This window comes from Brienomyrus brachyistius, chromosome 10 (genome assembly GCF_023856365.1).
Source record: "Brienomyrus brachyistius isolate T26 chromosome 10, BBRACH_0.4, whole genome shotgun sequence".
In the NCBI taxonomy this organism is placed as follows: Eukaryota; Metazoa; Chordata; class Actinopteri; order Osteoglossiformes; family Mormyridae; genus Brienomyrus; species Brienomyrus brachyistius.
The window spans coordinates 17,647,966-17,664,037 of record NC_064542.1 but is presented as its reverse complement, the minus strand read 5'-3'; the positions used below and the strand labels follow the sequence as shown (position 1 = coordinate 17,664,037).

The 16,072-nt window shown below is 44.4% G+C and overlaps 1 protein-coding gene across 1 annotated transcript; it reads left to right on the top strand.

The window, feature by feature from the left end:
* The first annotated feature begins 1,591 nt into the window (after positions 1-1,591).
* sf3b2 (splicing factor 3b, subunit 2) lies at positions 1,592-10,903 on the top strand. The gene is made up of 22 exons (XM_049027898.1): positions 1,592-1,828; positions 2,349-2,395; positions 2,484-2,540; positions 2,775-2,978; positions 3,424-3,486; positions 3,613-3,751; positions 4,538-4,638; positions 4,720-4,828; positions 5,000-5,088; positions 5,507-5,695; positions 6,282-6,404; positions 6,588-6,668; positions 6,909-7,136; positions 7,267-7,416; positions 8,870-8,959; positions 9,076-9,183; positions 9,269-9,376; positions 9,492-9,634; positions 9,761-9,862; positions 9,979-10,078; positions 10,278-10,469; positions 10,684-10,903. The coding sequence occupies exons 1-22, from the start codon at positions 1,699-1,701 to the stop codon at positions 10,753-10,755; spliced, it is 2,625 nt and encodes an 874-aa protein (XP_048883855.1). The 5' UTR covers positions 1,592-1,698; the 3' UTR covers positions 10,756-10,903.
* The last annotated feature ends 5,169 nt before the right edge of the window (positions 10,904-16,072 follow it).

Here is a 16,072-nt window from a genome sequence, read left to right as displayed (position 1 = left end):
CACACTCACATTATATTTTAAAGTTGAAAAACAAGTGCTTAACAGGTTCTCGGACCAACTTTTAATTAGTGAAACGTAACTGCAACTTTTGTTTGATGTATCGCATTAAACGCCGCAGTCGAGCCATGGAAAGTTCCTTCTTCTGATTTAAATGCCTGAAGCCAACTGTTGTCCTTACATGTTTTAACTTTAAAAACATTCATAAATAGTCAATTTTATTATTCTTGCCAGAGACACACTCGTACTTTGTATTTTCAACAGAGGTCTTGCATATAAAATGAGTGACTCAGCCAGGCTGGCAGGAATAGAAGCCTCCACCTACACTTTAAACTCCACAAACACAGAAATGGAAGTTAAGGAATCGACCGTTTTATTCGTTTACCAGACAATGCATAACATATTTTTTGGATAACAGTACATAGCAAGATGCTTCCGGGAATTCTGCGAGATCCACGAACAAGACTCGTTTTAATGTTACTATGCGGTTCATTACAGATGCTCATAACCAACATAAAATAAGTCCGCGTTTCCGTGAACCCGGGTTTGCGGAAACAAAACACCAACATGTCGGAATAACTTGTTTAACCCACTGGCAGCTACAGACTTTGTGATTTGTAATATACCATTGCTCTCGGTGAGTCCAACATTAGCCCGCTCAACACTGCCATCTCGTGATAATCTGCAGTAATTGATTTTAGAAAACAAATAATATTATTGTCACTGTACTATTGCCAAACACAACGAAATTCTCTTTGTATATTCCATCTTGCTTCGGCACACAGACACACATATACAGCTGAGAGGCAAAATCTGAAGCCATAGGATTTGAGTGGGCGGTCCACAGGACACAGCAGGTCTTTTAGGACACGTGCTCAAAATACCGGAAAATTGTGGAGATGGTAGCTATGGTAGAAGTTGTAGACCGGCGAGGACGGGGTGTATCAGTGAAGTCGCTAGATTAAAAAAGTGGCACTCAGTATCATCAAAAGGAGGCATACACTTTTAATAGTTTTTAATACCAAAAGGGGGCAGATGTTCATGGGCACTGCCCACCCCACACACTTGCAAGAGATACAATACAAGCGGAGACGCAAAGGCAAGGCGATATACTGCAGGCCTTAATATGGATTGATGGGCTCGTGTATTCCACGTTATTGTTATTTATTTATAGTCTTATTATGGAATTTTATTTATCACTATAAAAAGCATGCCAAATACCCATGGTGTAATCATTAGGATGTACCTATCTGAGTATGTATCTGCACCTTATGTTAGCTTCAAAGTCTCTGTTAACTATTTTATGTTAGCCCTGGTTGTATGAATAATAGCAACAATCTCTTTCGGTGCTGTAGATAAATACCGCCCCGACATCAGAGACCCGATTAATGTTTTATTCACTGTAACACAAGATTGAGATCTAAGCGAAAAAGTACAGTGGGAAATCTGTCTGTGGGTCTGCACGTTTCCATAAAGCATATGTTTAAATACCCTTTTATTATATTTTTATTGATGTTAAAGTCATTGTATTTGCACCGTTGGGTTGACCACAAATCCCAAAATCCCCCGGATTGGTTCGTTTCCGGGTGATGTTTCTTTGCTTCCCGTGATGCCGTGCGGACTTCCGGTGTCGGTCGTTTTCTCCGGTCGGTTGTTTGTTCGAGTGCGTGTATCATCGCCGGTTGAAAGCATTTTTAAAAAATGGCGAGTGATGGACCGCCAGGAACCGAATCAAACTCTACTGATTTGGTGGGGCTGATTTCAGATTTGAACACGTGGAGTAACCCAGAGCTTCAGGCGAAACTTGCCGAAATTGGAGCACCAAGCTTGGGTAAGCTTTGCAAGGATGGAAGATGGCCCCGCAAAGGCCCGCTAGGCCTAGTACAGCGACAAAGCTCGGCAAAAGTAGTGTAAAATGCACATGCACATGTACAATAGGCCGGTCTGAACGATATAAAGGCTTTTATCATTATTGCTCAATATTGGCATGAATTGAATGAGAACTGAAAGCGGAATGTGCGCGTAATGGGTTATGTAATTAATCTCTTTACTTGTACCTCATTGAAGAGGCAGTCTTTTGTGCTGGAACCTCACACCTTTCCCGGTTGTTTCCGTTTCAAAAGGTTTAATCTAGTTTTGCGCATTACCGCAATAATTAATATACCCTATGAGAAAATATATATATATATATATCTTGGAGACAATATTAGGGAGTTATGATATAGTCTAGCGATGGTTAGTATATTGACACTCTGTCAATGAGTTACCATATAATGTATAGTAGTGTTGTTAAGCAAAATTATTATGTCGTTGCACACTATTTCTGACTACGTTTTGCTCCTTCTTTACAGGCCCTAGAGAAGAACTCATTGACAGGCTGAAAGCCTATGTGATACAGGTATGTGACATTGCATGAATCCTTTTGTGTGTGTGTTTTTTTTTTTTTTTTTGTTGCTTCAGTGCCTTACTTTTTATTGTTTTTGTAGACTGGGATGATGCCCACCAAACCAGACTTGCAGACTACTGATGATCAGCCCCCCCAGGTTAGCGACACTGCTGAGAAAATGCCTGTTCTTTATGTGAGAATTGAAATGTAGTTCTGTAGCCATAAAAATATGAACATTCTGTTAGTTTGTTGTTTGTGGAGCCACGTGGAAATAATGTGGGTTGTTCTGTCCCATATTATTCTTGCTGTTGTGTGAGAAATTAGTGTGGCTGTACATAAAGGATGGTCAGTTTTATAATAAGCTCATAACCATTCTAATTCAATGGCGCAGATGCCAGGGCTGGCACCCGTGGCCAGTATGCCATTACCACCTGGAATGGGCATGCTGCAGGCCATGGGTATGATTGGGGCACCGGCTCCCCCTGGGATGCCCGTGTCCATGGAGCCGCCGGGCCTGTCCCAAGAAGACCAGCTGAAAATGGTGCAGCAGAGGGCTGCCATGATGCTGCAGCAAGAGGAGCGAGTTAAGCAGCAGGTAGCATGTCTGCGGGACAGCCGGCTCCAGAGGCTTTCTCCCAAGTCTCCATGTTTGTCTTTTGTCTTTTTAATTCATGGTGTTATTTGGTGATAAGCCAGGGTTTGTCATATTTGCAATTTGATTTTATTAAAAAATAAAAGGAGTTAAATTCAAATTGATTAATTATATTTTTAATTTTTTTATAGCCATGTACTTGTTAATGTCAAGGCATAATAAACGCATAATGTCAGTCATAAATGCATGGGGGTGGCCTAGACCCCTATTCTAGACAGTGTAGGGTACAGGGCAGGGGGTCACCTGGGACAGGATGCTAACCTGGCACCTGTACATATTGACACTGCATGGCCTGAGAATATGCACTGTATGCCCGTATATGCCCTTCTCTGTGAGTTCAAGGACCAAGGGCTGCTTGCAAGTTGTTTACTTCATGCATCCGTTTCAGGGAGAGTCACGTACCATGGAGGAACAGATGAAGGAGCAGGAGTTGCTGCAGCAACAGAAGAGGGTAAGGATGGTGCACAGGCGTAACGCGAGGCCTGCAGGCCGGGGCATGTGCAGCGCTTTACATTTACACCAAGGCATCCTGGAGCCACCTGAGGTCCTGTGCTTAGCCATCTCCCCTCTCTGACAGGCAGCGGAGCTCCTGGAACATGAGCGACAGCAGGAACTGGCTAAGATGCAGCAGGCTGGACCAAGTCCTCGGGCCCCCAGCTTGCCCCTGCCCCCCCTGCCCCATCTCAACCCCATGAGAGGTCAGCCCATGGCACCTGGTAAGTCTAGCACTCTGCGTCTCACTCTGTTCTCCTTTGGCAGTTATTTACCACTGCATACCCTTATATTGAAAGGTATTGTGGGATAGTGTTCAGTGGTATTTTCATCTAGCTCAGGAGCTGGACGATACCCCAGAAAGTTAGTAATCTGTATAAACCTGTCATATCTTTGCTTATTAGAGTCAGTCAGCAGGGCACACCACATAATGCTGTTTTGATATACAATAGTTTGGTATACTTCAGTGCAATATACAGATTAGTAGTATAGCTAAAATATTCATGCGGTGTGTTTTACACTGAAGTGGTGGTGAAGAAAGGAACAGCAGAGCAGCCATGATATTTTTTTAAGAGATCTTGTGAATAAACAAGGTAAAAAGACATTTTGTAGTAGGCAGTACTTTTTGCAGTTTAAAGTTAAATAAGCATAAGGATGTTTATTAAATATAAGGATATTCTAAATTTATATAGATTACTAGCTTTTGGCCATCATAAAATGCCTTATTAATATTTTAGGTGCACTGCTAATCAGCTTAAGTTGTGGCTGTAAATAAACGTATAGTACTGAAAATCTGGCGTCCGTCCAAATGTTTCACCGTCATCTGAAGCCCTGGTGATTATTGCGCATGCATGATGTAATATCGGTGTGATATCGCCCAGCCCTAGTTGGTGCTATATATGGATGACAGGGTGTCAATAGTAAAGGGCAGGCATTTCTACCTGGGAGTGATGTGCAGCATCAGCAGTGTATTCCACTGGTTAATTTTTTATTTTAATTTTTTTGATAAGGTGTTTCTTCTAGTGGCCCACCCCCTCCAGGGGTGTCTCTGGTGCCCCCTCCAAGCCAGAGGCAGAGAGTACCCCCACCACCAGGAGAGGATATTCGTGAGGTATGGGACAGCACTCCATCCATTAATGATGTAAGGGGTGGTCTTCATGGAGATTGGCCTGAGCTTGGTCTGTTCCTCTAGGTGTGGCAGGGTGAGGAGGTGGGTATGGGGCCCAAGATCCCACAGGCCCTGGAGAAAATCCTGCAGCTGAAGGAGATGCGACAGGAGCAGCTCAGCACTGTACCTGCAGGTAACGGGGCTTGGTTTTTGGAAGCAGGGGCACCTTTACCCCACGCTGACAGTCAGATGATCTTGTGCTGATATTAGGTAGGTGAGGCATAGTCCTTAGCATATTGTGAGCAGCAATGTAAGGATGCAGAGGACAACCTGAGCAGATGTTTGGGGCTTGTTTTTTTTTCAGATGATGAGGATGGCATTGAGTTGGAAACAAAGGTGGTCTCCACATTGTCTGAGGTGGAGGATGATGAGGTCGGGATCTCCAAGAAAGATGTGAGTGTCTTCATAAATGTTTTTTTCCTTTCATGGGGGGGGGGGGGGGGGGGATGATGATTCAACTTGACAATCTGGCTCCAATGGGAGGTGTCCACCTAAGCAAGGCTAATGACAGCTCTGATACCTGGGCTGAGTGTGATGCAGGGGGGCCAGCAGTGTGTTATTCATCGGGGGGATGGAGGTCAGCCGAGAATAGCAAATACATCACGGGGGGGTCAGAGTGATTCAGCGTAAGTGTTGCCATGGACATCTGCATATGTGTTCAAGGTGCTTATTTTGTGAAAGAGGCTGTTCTTGTGTCTTACAGCAGTGTCAGTCCTTTCTGCAGGAACTGGGTTATGATCCCCAGAAAAATAGCCACGGTCAAAGTTCCGGATGCTCAAATTCCATCCTCACTTTCTGCTTTAACTTTCAGAAAAACCGCAAGCGCAGAAACCGAAAGAAGAAGAACAAGAAGAAGAAAGACCAGGACAAACAGGTGGAGGAAGAGGTGACAGGAAATAAAGAGAAGGATCCTGAGGTCGAGATCGAGTACATCACCGAGGAGCCGGAGATCTACGATCCCAACTTTATTTTCTTCAAAAGGATCTTTGAGGCCTTCAAGGTCAGACGTGCATCGATGCAGTGAGCTTGCAGTCATGTTGCATGTGCTGTACCGCCACCTGTGCATTACACACTCTTCAGACTTCTGCTCATGCAGAGATGTTCCAGTCTTGCACACCACCTGTCCACATCCATATATTAAGCCCAGGGAGTAACCAAAGGTCTGTAACTGCACTTGTGAACAGCTGTGGGTGCTGCTCATTGCCACCCCTAATATAAGTCCAGCGTTTATAAAACACCACGCTATGCTGTCTCAGGTGATTATACACCACCGGTTTAACAATACTGACACAATCACATTGACAGTAATGAGGTATGAACTCCAGTGGCCTTTACATTTTATAAAATTTATCCCACGCTGGTGAAGGTATGCAAAAGCCATCGGAGTTCAAACCGATTAACAACCTATGGTAAGGATTAGCCCAATATATTTGGTACTTCTGACGGATTTCCAAGAGCACGTTCTTGCATGTGTCCGTGATGCATTTCAGCCTCGTTTGCTGCCGCTGTGGCTGTACCGTCCCTGGCTTTGGGTGCAAACATGTGACGCGCTCGGTTTGCTTAGACGTCATGTCTTTCTCCACCAGCTCACGGACGATGTGAAGAAGGAGAAAGAGAAGGAGCCGGAGAAGCCAGAGAAGTTGGAATCGATGACGATCAAGAAGAAGGGCTTTGAGGAAGAGAAGAAAGACAGTGATGACAGCGATGAGGTTAGTCCTGCAACTACTGAGGCTGCTCACATTTAAACTACAGAGTTTATCACTAGTCACACGAAAGTGGTTACAATTTTAAAAGTACTTAATAAAACTGACTATATGGTCTGTTACGGCCACTTGGAGACAGTCATATGTCCCTGTCTTGTTTGGTTGATGGCTAACCCTGTTACACTACAGGAAGCGAGGCCAGACGTGCCCAAGATGTCGAAGAAGAAGCTGAGGAGGATGAACAGGTTAACTGTGGCTGAGCTCAAACAGGTGGGCTGCAGTTCTGTGAATGGCTGCAATGGAAGCAGTGTGCATGTGAGGGACAGTGATAAGATGTTCCTGCTCATTCAGCTTATATGTAGCCTCTGTTTAGGCAGTGCTTGGTGAAGCACTATCCTCATGTTAGCAAAGGAAGTGGAGACTCGGTTAGGGGTCGTCTGTCTGTAGGAGCGGGTGAGGTGTGTTGTTACTGCAGCTGTTTTGCGTCAAAGACCCGATCTCTCCTGTCAGCTGGTGGCCCGGCCAGACGTGGTGGAGATGCACGATGTGACTGCGCAGGAGCCCAAGCTGCTGGTGCACCTGAAAGCCACCCGCAACACAGTGCCGGTGCCTCGTCACTGGTGCTTCAAGAGGAAGTACCTGCAGGGGAAGAGGGGCATTGAGAAGCCCCCCTTTGAGCTGCCCGAGTTCATCAAGAGGACTGGCATTCAAGAAATGAGGGAGGCCCTGCAGGAGAAGGTGACGTGCCAGCGGCCCCCGCACACTCCGCTCACAGTTTCCTGTCATTTGTCTTGTATGTATGCTTTTAGTAGGATGACTGCCTTTGCTCCAGTCATGTCTCCTCAACAGTGTGTATTCTTGTTTACAGGAGGATGCAAAAACCATGAAGACCAAAATGAGAGAGAAGGTGCGCCCCAAAATGGGCAAGATTGACATCGACTACCAGAAGCTCCATGATGCCTTCTTCAAATGGCAGATCAAACCTAAACTCACCATCCATGGGGACCTTTACTATGAGGTACCAGTTTTTTTTTTTTTTTTGTTTTCTTTGTGGCTGCTTTGAGCTTCAAGCCTCCTGTGAAGGTCAAGCCCTTTTTGGTTTATTTACCTAAATGTGCTTCACATGCAGACTGGCATGACTGAGCTGTTGTGAAGTGAATTAGCAGCGTAGTGGTGAGCTGGTGCAGAAACACCAGCTGATCAGTGTGAGTCACAGCTCTCCTCCAGCTGGTTCTATTGTACGCAGGAAGCCGGCCTGAGAGCTACCAGCTTTTATGTGTATTAAGTAAAGGTTAGTGACTGACAAGCCATGCATTATACGTTTTTAGAAGCACGGCTGCGGAAGCAAAGACATTTAACATGTATAACTATATATTTTGGCCATTGTTTTATGAAATTAAATAGCTTTATATTAAATAGCTTTATGTATCTCTTGGTATTCAGCTGCATTGCAGGTAAAACCAGAGCTTTTTATGGATTACAGACATTAAAACTTGTTAATGTGACACATTAAAATAGGACTGAACTAAAGTTGTCACGACTACTCGATTTTAAACTCAATAAAAAAACGCCTAATAAAATGCTCAATATGAAAATGAAAGCCAGTGGCAAGAAGGTCAAAGTGGAATTTGGTTGAACATTGAGCACAGCATCAAAACAAACAAAAAATCTGAGTGGAACGTGTTGCTCAGGATCGTGTTGCAAATCAATCCTCACATCCATCCCTCTGCTCCCCGTAGACAATAATAAAATGCCAAACCTAGTGTATGACTTTATTCTTGTGTGAAAGCCACATTTTGGTATTTAATCACTCACCGTTGGTCCTGGTCCTCAGCCTGAAGCACTGACGTTGTCCAAGTCATGTGGGAATTTTTTTGTTTTTTAGAGTTTCCGTTAAGTGATGTTAGAGTTGTATTATTGTGACGCTTTAATTTACTACTGTGATTCGCCTGGCTGGCGCAATGCATGCGGTTACAGGAAATTAATCGACACCCTTCAGGTCTGAGAATTTGCCAGGGCCATGGTGGATGCGAATATAGCCCAGGCTGATCCAAACATAGAAGTCACTAAAGTGCACGGCGGCGAGGCTGTTTGCGCAGTCTGTCACTGCCGCCTCTCCACAGGACGCAGTGGCACTCCATATCAGACTTCATGCTGTTTGCTAACAGTGGATATTAATGTGTGCAGGAAGCGCCGACACGCGTCTCTTACCCTTCTGCAGAAACACCAGCCTTGGGTTGCTAGAAATGAAAGACATTTAAGATCTAAATTTCATCATTAGATGCTTTTCAGACGGATCAAGAGCATTCTGCTACAGTAGAGTAAACTGTTCTTTACTCATTGTCATCAGTGTTGAATTCCGAACGCCTTCCTGCCTGTGTCCAGCTGTGATTATTCAGCTTGAGTGTGTGGCTTGCAGCTGCCTCGGAGCATCACATGTCATCTTAGGATGTGTTTGTGGCTCAACCCAGGGTAAGGAGTTTGAGACCAGGCTGAAGGAGAAGAAACCCGGCGACCTGTCGGACGAGCTGCGCATCGCTCTTGGCATGCCCGTGGGCCCGGTAAGCACCCCATGCCCGGAGGCCTGATGGGGGAATCCTGCATCTCAGAGAGACTGGGATATCTGCAGGCTTTGAAGCCATTAGACTGGACTGAAATGGGGTGTGCTTGTCCACAGAATTCCCACAAAGTACCCCCACCGTGGCTGATCGCAATGCAGCGTTACGGGCCGCCTCCCTCCTACCCCAACTTGAAGATCCCGGGCTTGAACTCTCCCATTCCAGAGGTAGGACCCTGTTCTCTGACCGAGCTTTCTACACGCTTGTGTCTGAGTCAAGAAGGCTTCAATGACATTTTGTCCCTGGCTATAGGGCTGCTCCTTTGGTTACCACGCTGGAGGCTGGGGGAAGCCCCCCGTGGATGAGACTGGCCGGCCCCTCTATGGTGATGTCTTTGGCACCAATGCTGGTGACTTCCAGGTGATGCCCTCTCCCGATAAGCCTCAGCCCATGAATCCTTATTCATCTTCTGTGCCCCGCGAAACAATTCGACTGAGGGTCCTTTTAAGAGAGGTGTCTGTCTCTGTACTCGCAGGCCAAAGCGGAGGAAGAGGAAGTCGATCACACTCCTTGGGGAGAGCTTGAACCTTCTGATGAGGAGTCTTCTGAGGAAGAGGAGGAGGAAGAAAGCGACGAGGACAAACCAGATGAAACAGGCTTTTTCACGCCTGCCGACAGGTGTGTGTGTTTTCCTGAACTTTTCGTATTCTGTTATATTGTACTGTTAAGTCCTTGCTGTCAGTTGAACTGTAACAGTAAAGCTTCTGGGTCATCACTCATTTCTCCTGGCTCCTCTCCTCTCAGCGGCCTGATCACTCCGGGTGGATTCTCATCTGTTCCGGCTGGCATGGAGACCCCAGAGCTTATTGAGTTGAGAAAGAAAAAGATTGAAGAGGCCATGGATGGGTAAGCACGCACGTGCCACATGTTCCTGATTCTCGGCACGACACCAGGCAGCCGCAGTGGAGTGAGGACGTGACTGTGAAGCTTCGCGTCCCTGTGAGACCTGTTTGTCTTCACAGAAATGAGACGCCACAGTTGTTCACGGTCCTTCCGGAGAGGAGGACAGGCCCCGTGGGAGCAGCCATGATGGCCTCCACACACATCTATGATGTGTCGGGGGTAAGAGATGGAATAACGTAGTGTGTGTGTGTATGCACACTTTGTCTCCTAGTGTATCTGTTTTAATTGCTTGTCTGTTAGTCATATAGGTCAGGCTTTGCTGTAACAGCCAGGTCATCTGTATCAAGTATCCTACCTGTGGATGCATTCAGTCACACAGCATTGCTGCTCTCTGTCCTCCATCCTCCCACCCCCCCAGGCTATGGCAGGCCGCAAGGCAGGTGGGGGGCAGGAATCCCAGGGTGTAGAGGTGGCCTTGGCTCCAGAGGAGCTGGAGCTGGACCCTATGGCCATGACGCAGAAGTACGAAGAACATGTGCGTGAGCAGCAGGCCCAAGTGGAGAAGGAGGACTTCAGTGACATGGTGGCAGAGCATGCTGCCAAGCAGAAGGTAAGAGCTCGGGTGGTCAGTGGTGGCTCACACAGGGGCATCTCTCCGCTCTTTGTGCCCATAAAGCGTATTTGTATGCATGCATAAAGTGGTCATGGTTTCATAAGTTCCCTAGGGTAGCTGGCTATGGTGGACTGTGGTCTCGTCTCTCCTTGAATGTGCTGGGATCGGTTGCCTTCCGATTTGACCAACACTCTTGCTCCCTTCCTCGCAGCAAAAGAAGCGGAAAGCCCAGCCCCAAGACAACCGCAGTGGAGCCAAGAAGTACAAGGAGTTCAAATTTTAGTCTGCTGCTCGCTCTCTCCCCTTTTTTTTTTCTTTGTATTTGAGCAGTATAATTCAGTAGAAGCAATTCAAGTCAATCTTTAGTTTTTCACAGCATCTACAAGTGAAAAATGTTTCAACGTTTTGTAAATAAAATGGTGTTAACCAGTTACTGTCTAAATTCAGATTCTCAATATGCATGCAGGCTTCCTGGTACATTTTGATGTATATTTGTGTGCAAAACTGTCCTCTAGGAAATGGTTTGGCCAAGAAGCCGTCAGTCATTACACACCACTGATGTTGTGCAAATGCATTGCCTAAGCTAGCTGTGTGTGGTGGCACACATCTTGCAATATAGTTCAGAATCAGTGAGGATCTGCATATTGTAAAAATCTGTCCTATTTTGGTTTTCCTTGTTGAAACTTAAAATGAACTGTACGTTGGAATTTGATTTACAGGTCAGACCTTGGATTCTTATCAGAACTGTTACTCTTCAGTCTTCAGCTTGTCCTCCAGGGGGCGGCGATGAGCTCCTGCTGTGTGACAGTCACCTGATTTTCACTCACCCTGACCTAAATAGCAGCAATCACCTTAGAGTGACTCTTGCCACAGGCCTGCACACAGGATTCTCCTAGTTTCTTAGTCTCGTTTTCAGCAACTGTAAATGGAAGAGACATTTTGTCCTACATGATTTTTGTACCTCCTCCTTCTGAAAAACATTTGTACATTTATCTAAGAATTGAGCAAAATGGAAACAAAATGTTTTCAACTTGCAATATGGGGGAATTCTGGGGACTCATGTTAAGTGGTGCTCAGGAATTACCCCCTACTGTGGACTTTTGTTGACGAGGACTGTGACTTCACCTAGAAACCCTAGCTGTTCCTGTGTGATGAAGGTGCAGAGCTTTCTCATCTTGGAAACAAGAATTGAGCAAGGTTACAGTGTCAGTTGGCCCTGAGCCTGTGAGTGAGTACATAGTTGCGACAAACACAGGCACAAAAAAACATGCAAATCAAGAAACGTTTTAGTGTGTGATACACGGACACGTCCGTACAAACAGGCGTTCGTTTCAGAGGTGTGCCTCACGTCGCCTTATAAGGTGACTCTTTAGTCGCACTGTATACAGTTCGTTTTTTCCGCTAACTTGCTTTTATAGTGATATATAAATTTACCTTTGCCTTTTACTGTTATGCACTTTGCCTAAAATATTTAAGGGCAAATTAATTCCCACGTTATGTAAGCAGAATTTCCGGAAATATTAAAATTATACACAATTTGCGAGATTCCGCCGCAAATGTCAGGCCATTCGTTGTGGGAAAATGACCTCACCTCCGGGTCCACTATGATGCCCCTGTCACTCTCCTGCATCCTGTCTCTCACGAATACATCCTAACTTTCCGGAAAGAAACCCAACGCACATAAAATAGTCACAAGAATGTGTTCTAGAGACCCATAGAAGTAAATATAGTACATTTATTGAATCTCAGCAATATTTTAGTGATAATCGGGCAAAATTAAAATGCATGATTTAAAAGCGTATTTTTTACTCTGTCTTGAGGGTAAAAAAACAGTTTGGATCGAGACGTATAGAGGGGGAAAAATCCGTGTTGATAGGTGTTCTGTCTCACGGTTTATACCCTGACAGCGTTCCACACTTAAGCTCTCAAAAGCTTGCCAGTGGGACAGCACTAACCCCTAAGCCCTCAAAACCTCCACACACACACACACAAATCTCTACAGGCATTTGCAGTAGCAGAAGTGTAGCAAAAATCGCATGTAAAAAGACAGACAATCGCAAGGTCTGCCTGAGTTGTAACTGATGATTTGTCTGTATTTCCAGCTCTTTGAGCAAAATACGTTTTAGCCATTAATACCTATGTACAGATTTGTTTTTACATTCACAGATCTATGCACGCATTTACAGATGTGTCTACACATGAGCAAATCTCAGTACACTTATAAAACTACACATACAAAATCTCAGTACGCATTTAAAAATTCTTTTACACATTTACAAATCTGATTATGCACATACGGATTGAGATGCAGTCACACGACTCTCCATACACATTTGCAAATACTTTTGCTACAATAATAGTCCCAGGGTACCGAGGGTAGGGGTTCTCCAAATAAAAACTCTAAGAAAAAAACTTTTCAATTATGTAATGAGATATATTAATCATACGCGTGTTTGCAAACCAGGCATTATATGTGATATTATTGAGGGGATGATCCCTCGCCCATCTCAAATAATGACTCAGCGCGGGAATTGATTTATGAAAAAATAATAAGAAATCAGTGGCGAAATCAGTAAGTACAAACCTACGTGTCACACAAATAGCCAGAGAACCCCATGGCTGTAGCTAATTGCATTCTTATACAGTTAGGGAAAAGGGTTCAGTGACTCTGCCGAACAGCGTTTCTATGGGTTATTAAAAAGTAAAAAAAAAAAATATTAAATCAATTTAGTGAAAATTAAGGCATTATGCTAATGCTTTAAATAGCATTAGAAGGTCTTCAGTATGATTCATCTAGGTGTTACATATTTTTGCCATTTACTCAAAATATTTGTTTAAATTCAGATTCAACAAAATTGGTTATATTGATTATTTTTTTTCCTTCAATTTTTTAGTTTATAATGATTGGAAACCTGCCTCGTGCCCATTGATTCCGGGATAGGCTCCGGACCCCCCGCGACCCAATAGGATAAGCGGTTTGGAAAATGGATGGATGGATGGATGATTGGAAACAATTGTCACAGTGGTGAAATTAGCTTTATACTGAAGTTCAGTTTTCTGACTGTAATTTATTCCATTATTTTTCCAGTAATGTTAGTTAAACTGATTGGCCTATAGTTTGCTGGGTTACTTCTATCCCCTTCTTTGAATATGGGCATTATTGCCACGTCACAAAAAAACACTGCATGGATGAAAATGTATAGAAATAGTGACTAATGACCAAAAACAGAGCCTGTGGCTCCACTGTCCTGTAAACACAGATCTTCTACAGATCTTTGTACATGTGAGAAATTGTAAAACTTAGGGGTGTGATATGACTCTTCTGAACTAGAACAAGGCATTGCTGCTCTGCAGACCTCATGACATCAGCAGAGTTGCCCTTTATTGACTTTTTAAATCTTCTGCTCTCACCCTCCTAATCAACTCCCCAATATATATATATATATATATATATATATATATATATATATATATATATATATATATATTTTTTTTTTTTTTTTTTTTTTTTTTTTTAAATAAACCAAATGTTGGTAGATTGGACTACATTTAAGGTGTGCTCAATAAAACTGAAATTCCTGATCATAATAGTATGTAATGCACAAACAAAACGGACTACTGATCAATGATAACATAAACTCAGAACGTCAGTCACAGTTACAATGCTGGTTAAAAAGCAGAACATAGAACACTGCTGTTAAAATCACTATTACTATAAGGTTACTATGAGAACTGAACTCGTCAATCCGTTGAGCAGAAGCAGGGAGCACAGCGATTGTGTACCGTGCAACAATCACTGGTGTTGGTTCAGTCCGGAGCTGAAAGGATGTCTGGGCTGAGAATGTTCTTCCTTCCTCTCATATGCTTCCTCGCTCTGCTGGCATCTGCGGCTACAGCGGCTCCCTGTCTAATTTTCTCCCGCAGAGGAGCTAGAGGTAGAGTCCTCCAGGGCGACACTTCTGTCATACTAACCGGCTTTGTCCTGCTGTTTCTCGATCCTCTTCGGCTTCTTCTGCTCTTGCTTTGCTTTCACCTCTGCCTGCTTGGTCAGCTTTATGGGGAACTGTGCCATTCTTCCTCACCTCCCTTCTCACGCTGCGCCTCCAGAAATGCCTTGATGATCTTCAGTGATTTTTTATCATTTTCAGTGTCAATTCATAGACTCCTTGAATTCTTCTTCATTCTTCACTGGTGTTTCGCTCCCTCCCCCTTGTTCTTCAGGGCTTCCCATTTCCCAACAAGCTGTCAAGCTTCTTCACAGCATGTTGAAAAGGCTGGATGGGAATGCAGGCCTTTTACCAAAAGTCCTGGACCTCCTTCATGGTTTGCATTGCCCCAACATGCTTCACTGTCCCCTTTCTCCCATTCGGTGCAGATATACTGGCAGTGCATTGCCATTGGACAGAAGCTTGCAACCTGATAAAGACTGTTGCTTACAAGCAAGTACACTTCATCCTATTTACACAAAATGGCTATCTAATAGCAGAAAATGGCTAAAGTTTTCCAGTAAAAGAAACCTCCGCTGCTGTCAAGTACCTGTTAGTGTGAAAACATCTGGGCCTTGAGCAGACCCTAAATGACAACCTATCAGGAGGACATTTTGTATACATTAATTCCTACTAGTGGAGAAACAAATGAGCGGGTGAGAGGTTGACATTTCCCCTAAAAAAAAAACTTCGACCCGCCCAAAAAGTGCCACCCTAACCTTTAGTGTATCTGTTACTGTAATGTCACAGAAAATCTCCTTCTCTGTGGACTCACACAGCCACTCCCACTGTTTGTCCAGCTCACTGAGCCAGCCGGGCCTCCCAAGTGTGGCATGCCTCCTCACGGCCAAGCAGAGTAGCCTCAGCCTGCTATCTCTGAGGGTTGCACTGCAGCTCCTTTTCACTGGCAGGCCAAGAATCCTCACTGCCCGACGAGCACAATAGCGCCTGCCATCTTTGGTCACCAACTTTGTCTCAGACTGGGATCCGGCTATTTACATGGCTGGCACTGGTCCAGCATGCCGTGCCACCCAATGGATACCCCCAGCACAACATAATTTAAACATAATATAAATGATGTGAGTGAATGGTGTGTGAGTGTGCTCTGTGATGGGCTGGCCCCCTATCCTGGGTTGTTCCCTGCCTCGTGCCCATTGCTTCCGGGATAGGCTCTGGACCCCCAGCGACCCAGTAGGATAAGCAGTTTGGAAAATGGATGGATGGATAATATAAATGATGGACATTAAACATGGAAATTAAAACATACACAAAGAAACCACCTAACTGGTAAGGGAAGATCCTGCAAATTGCCATATAAGTGGAATATGATATAAATGAAGTCTACTTTCAGACATACATGAGAACAAGGATTCACAGCATTCAGGTAAAAACACATTTATTAACTTTTACATTTCCAGGTGATTCTTGCAGCACTTACAGAAATTGTACAAGTTGGTGAGTGTGGGACGAGTACGGCTTACATGGCCAGACCAAATGACAGGGCTGTCCAGGGAATTTAATGCTCTTGTTTCCGACAGCACCAAATATAGTTCATGTTGATTGTCCTTAATTGTTCTGCATAACACCCTAAAGTAAATTATTGGTACTTGGCAA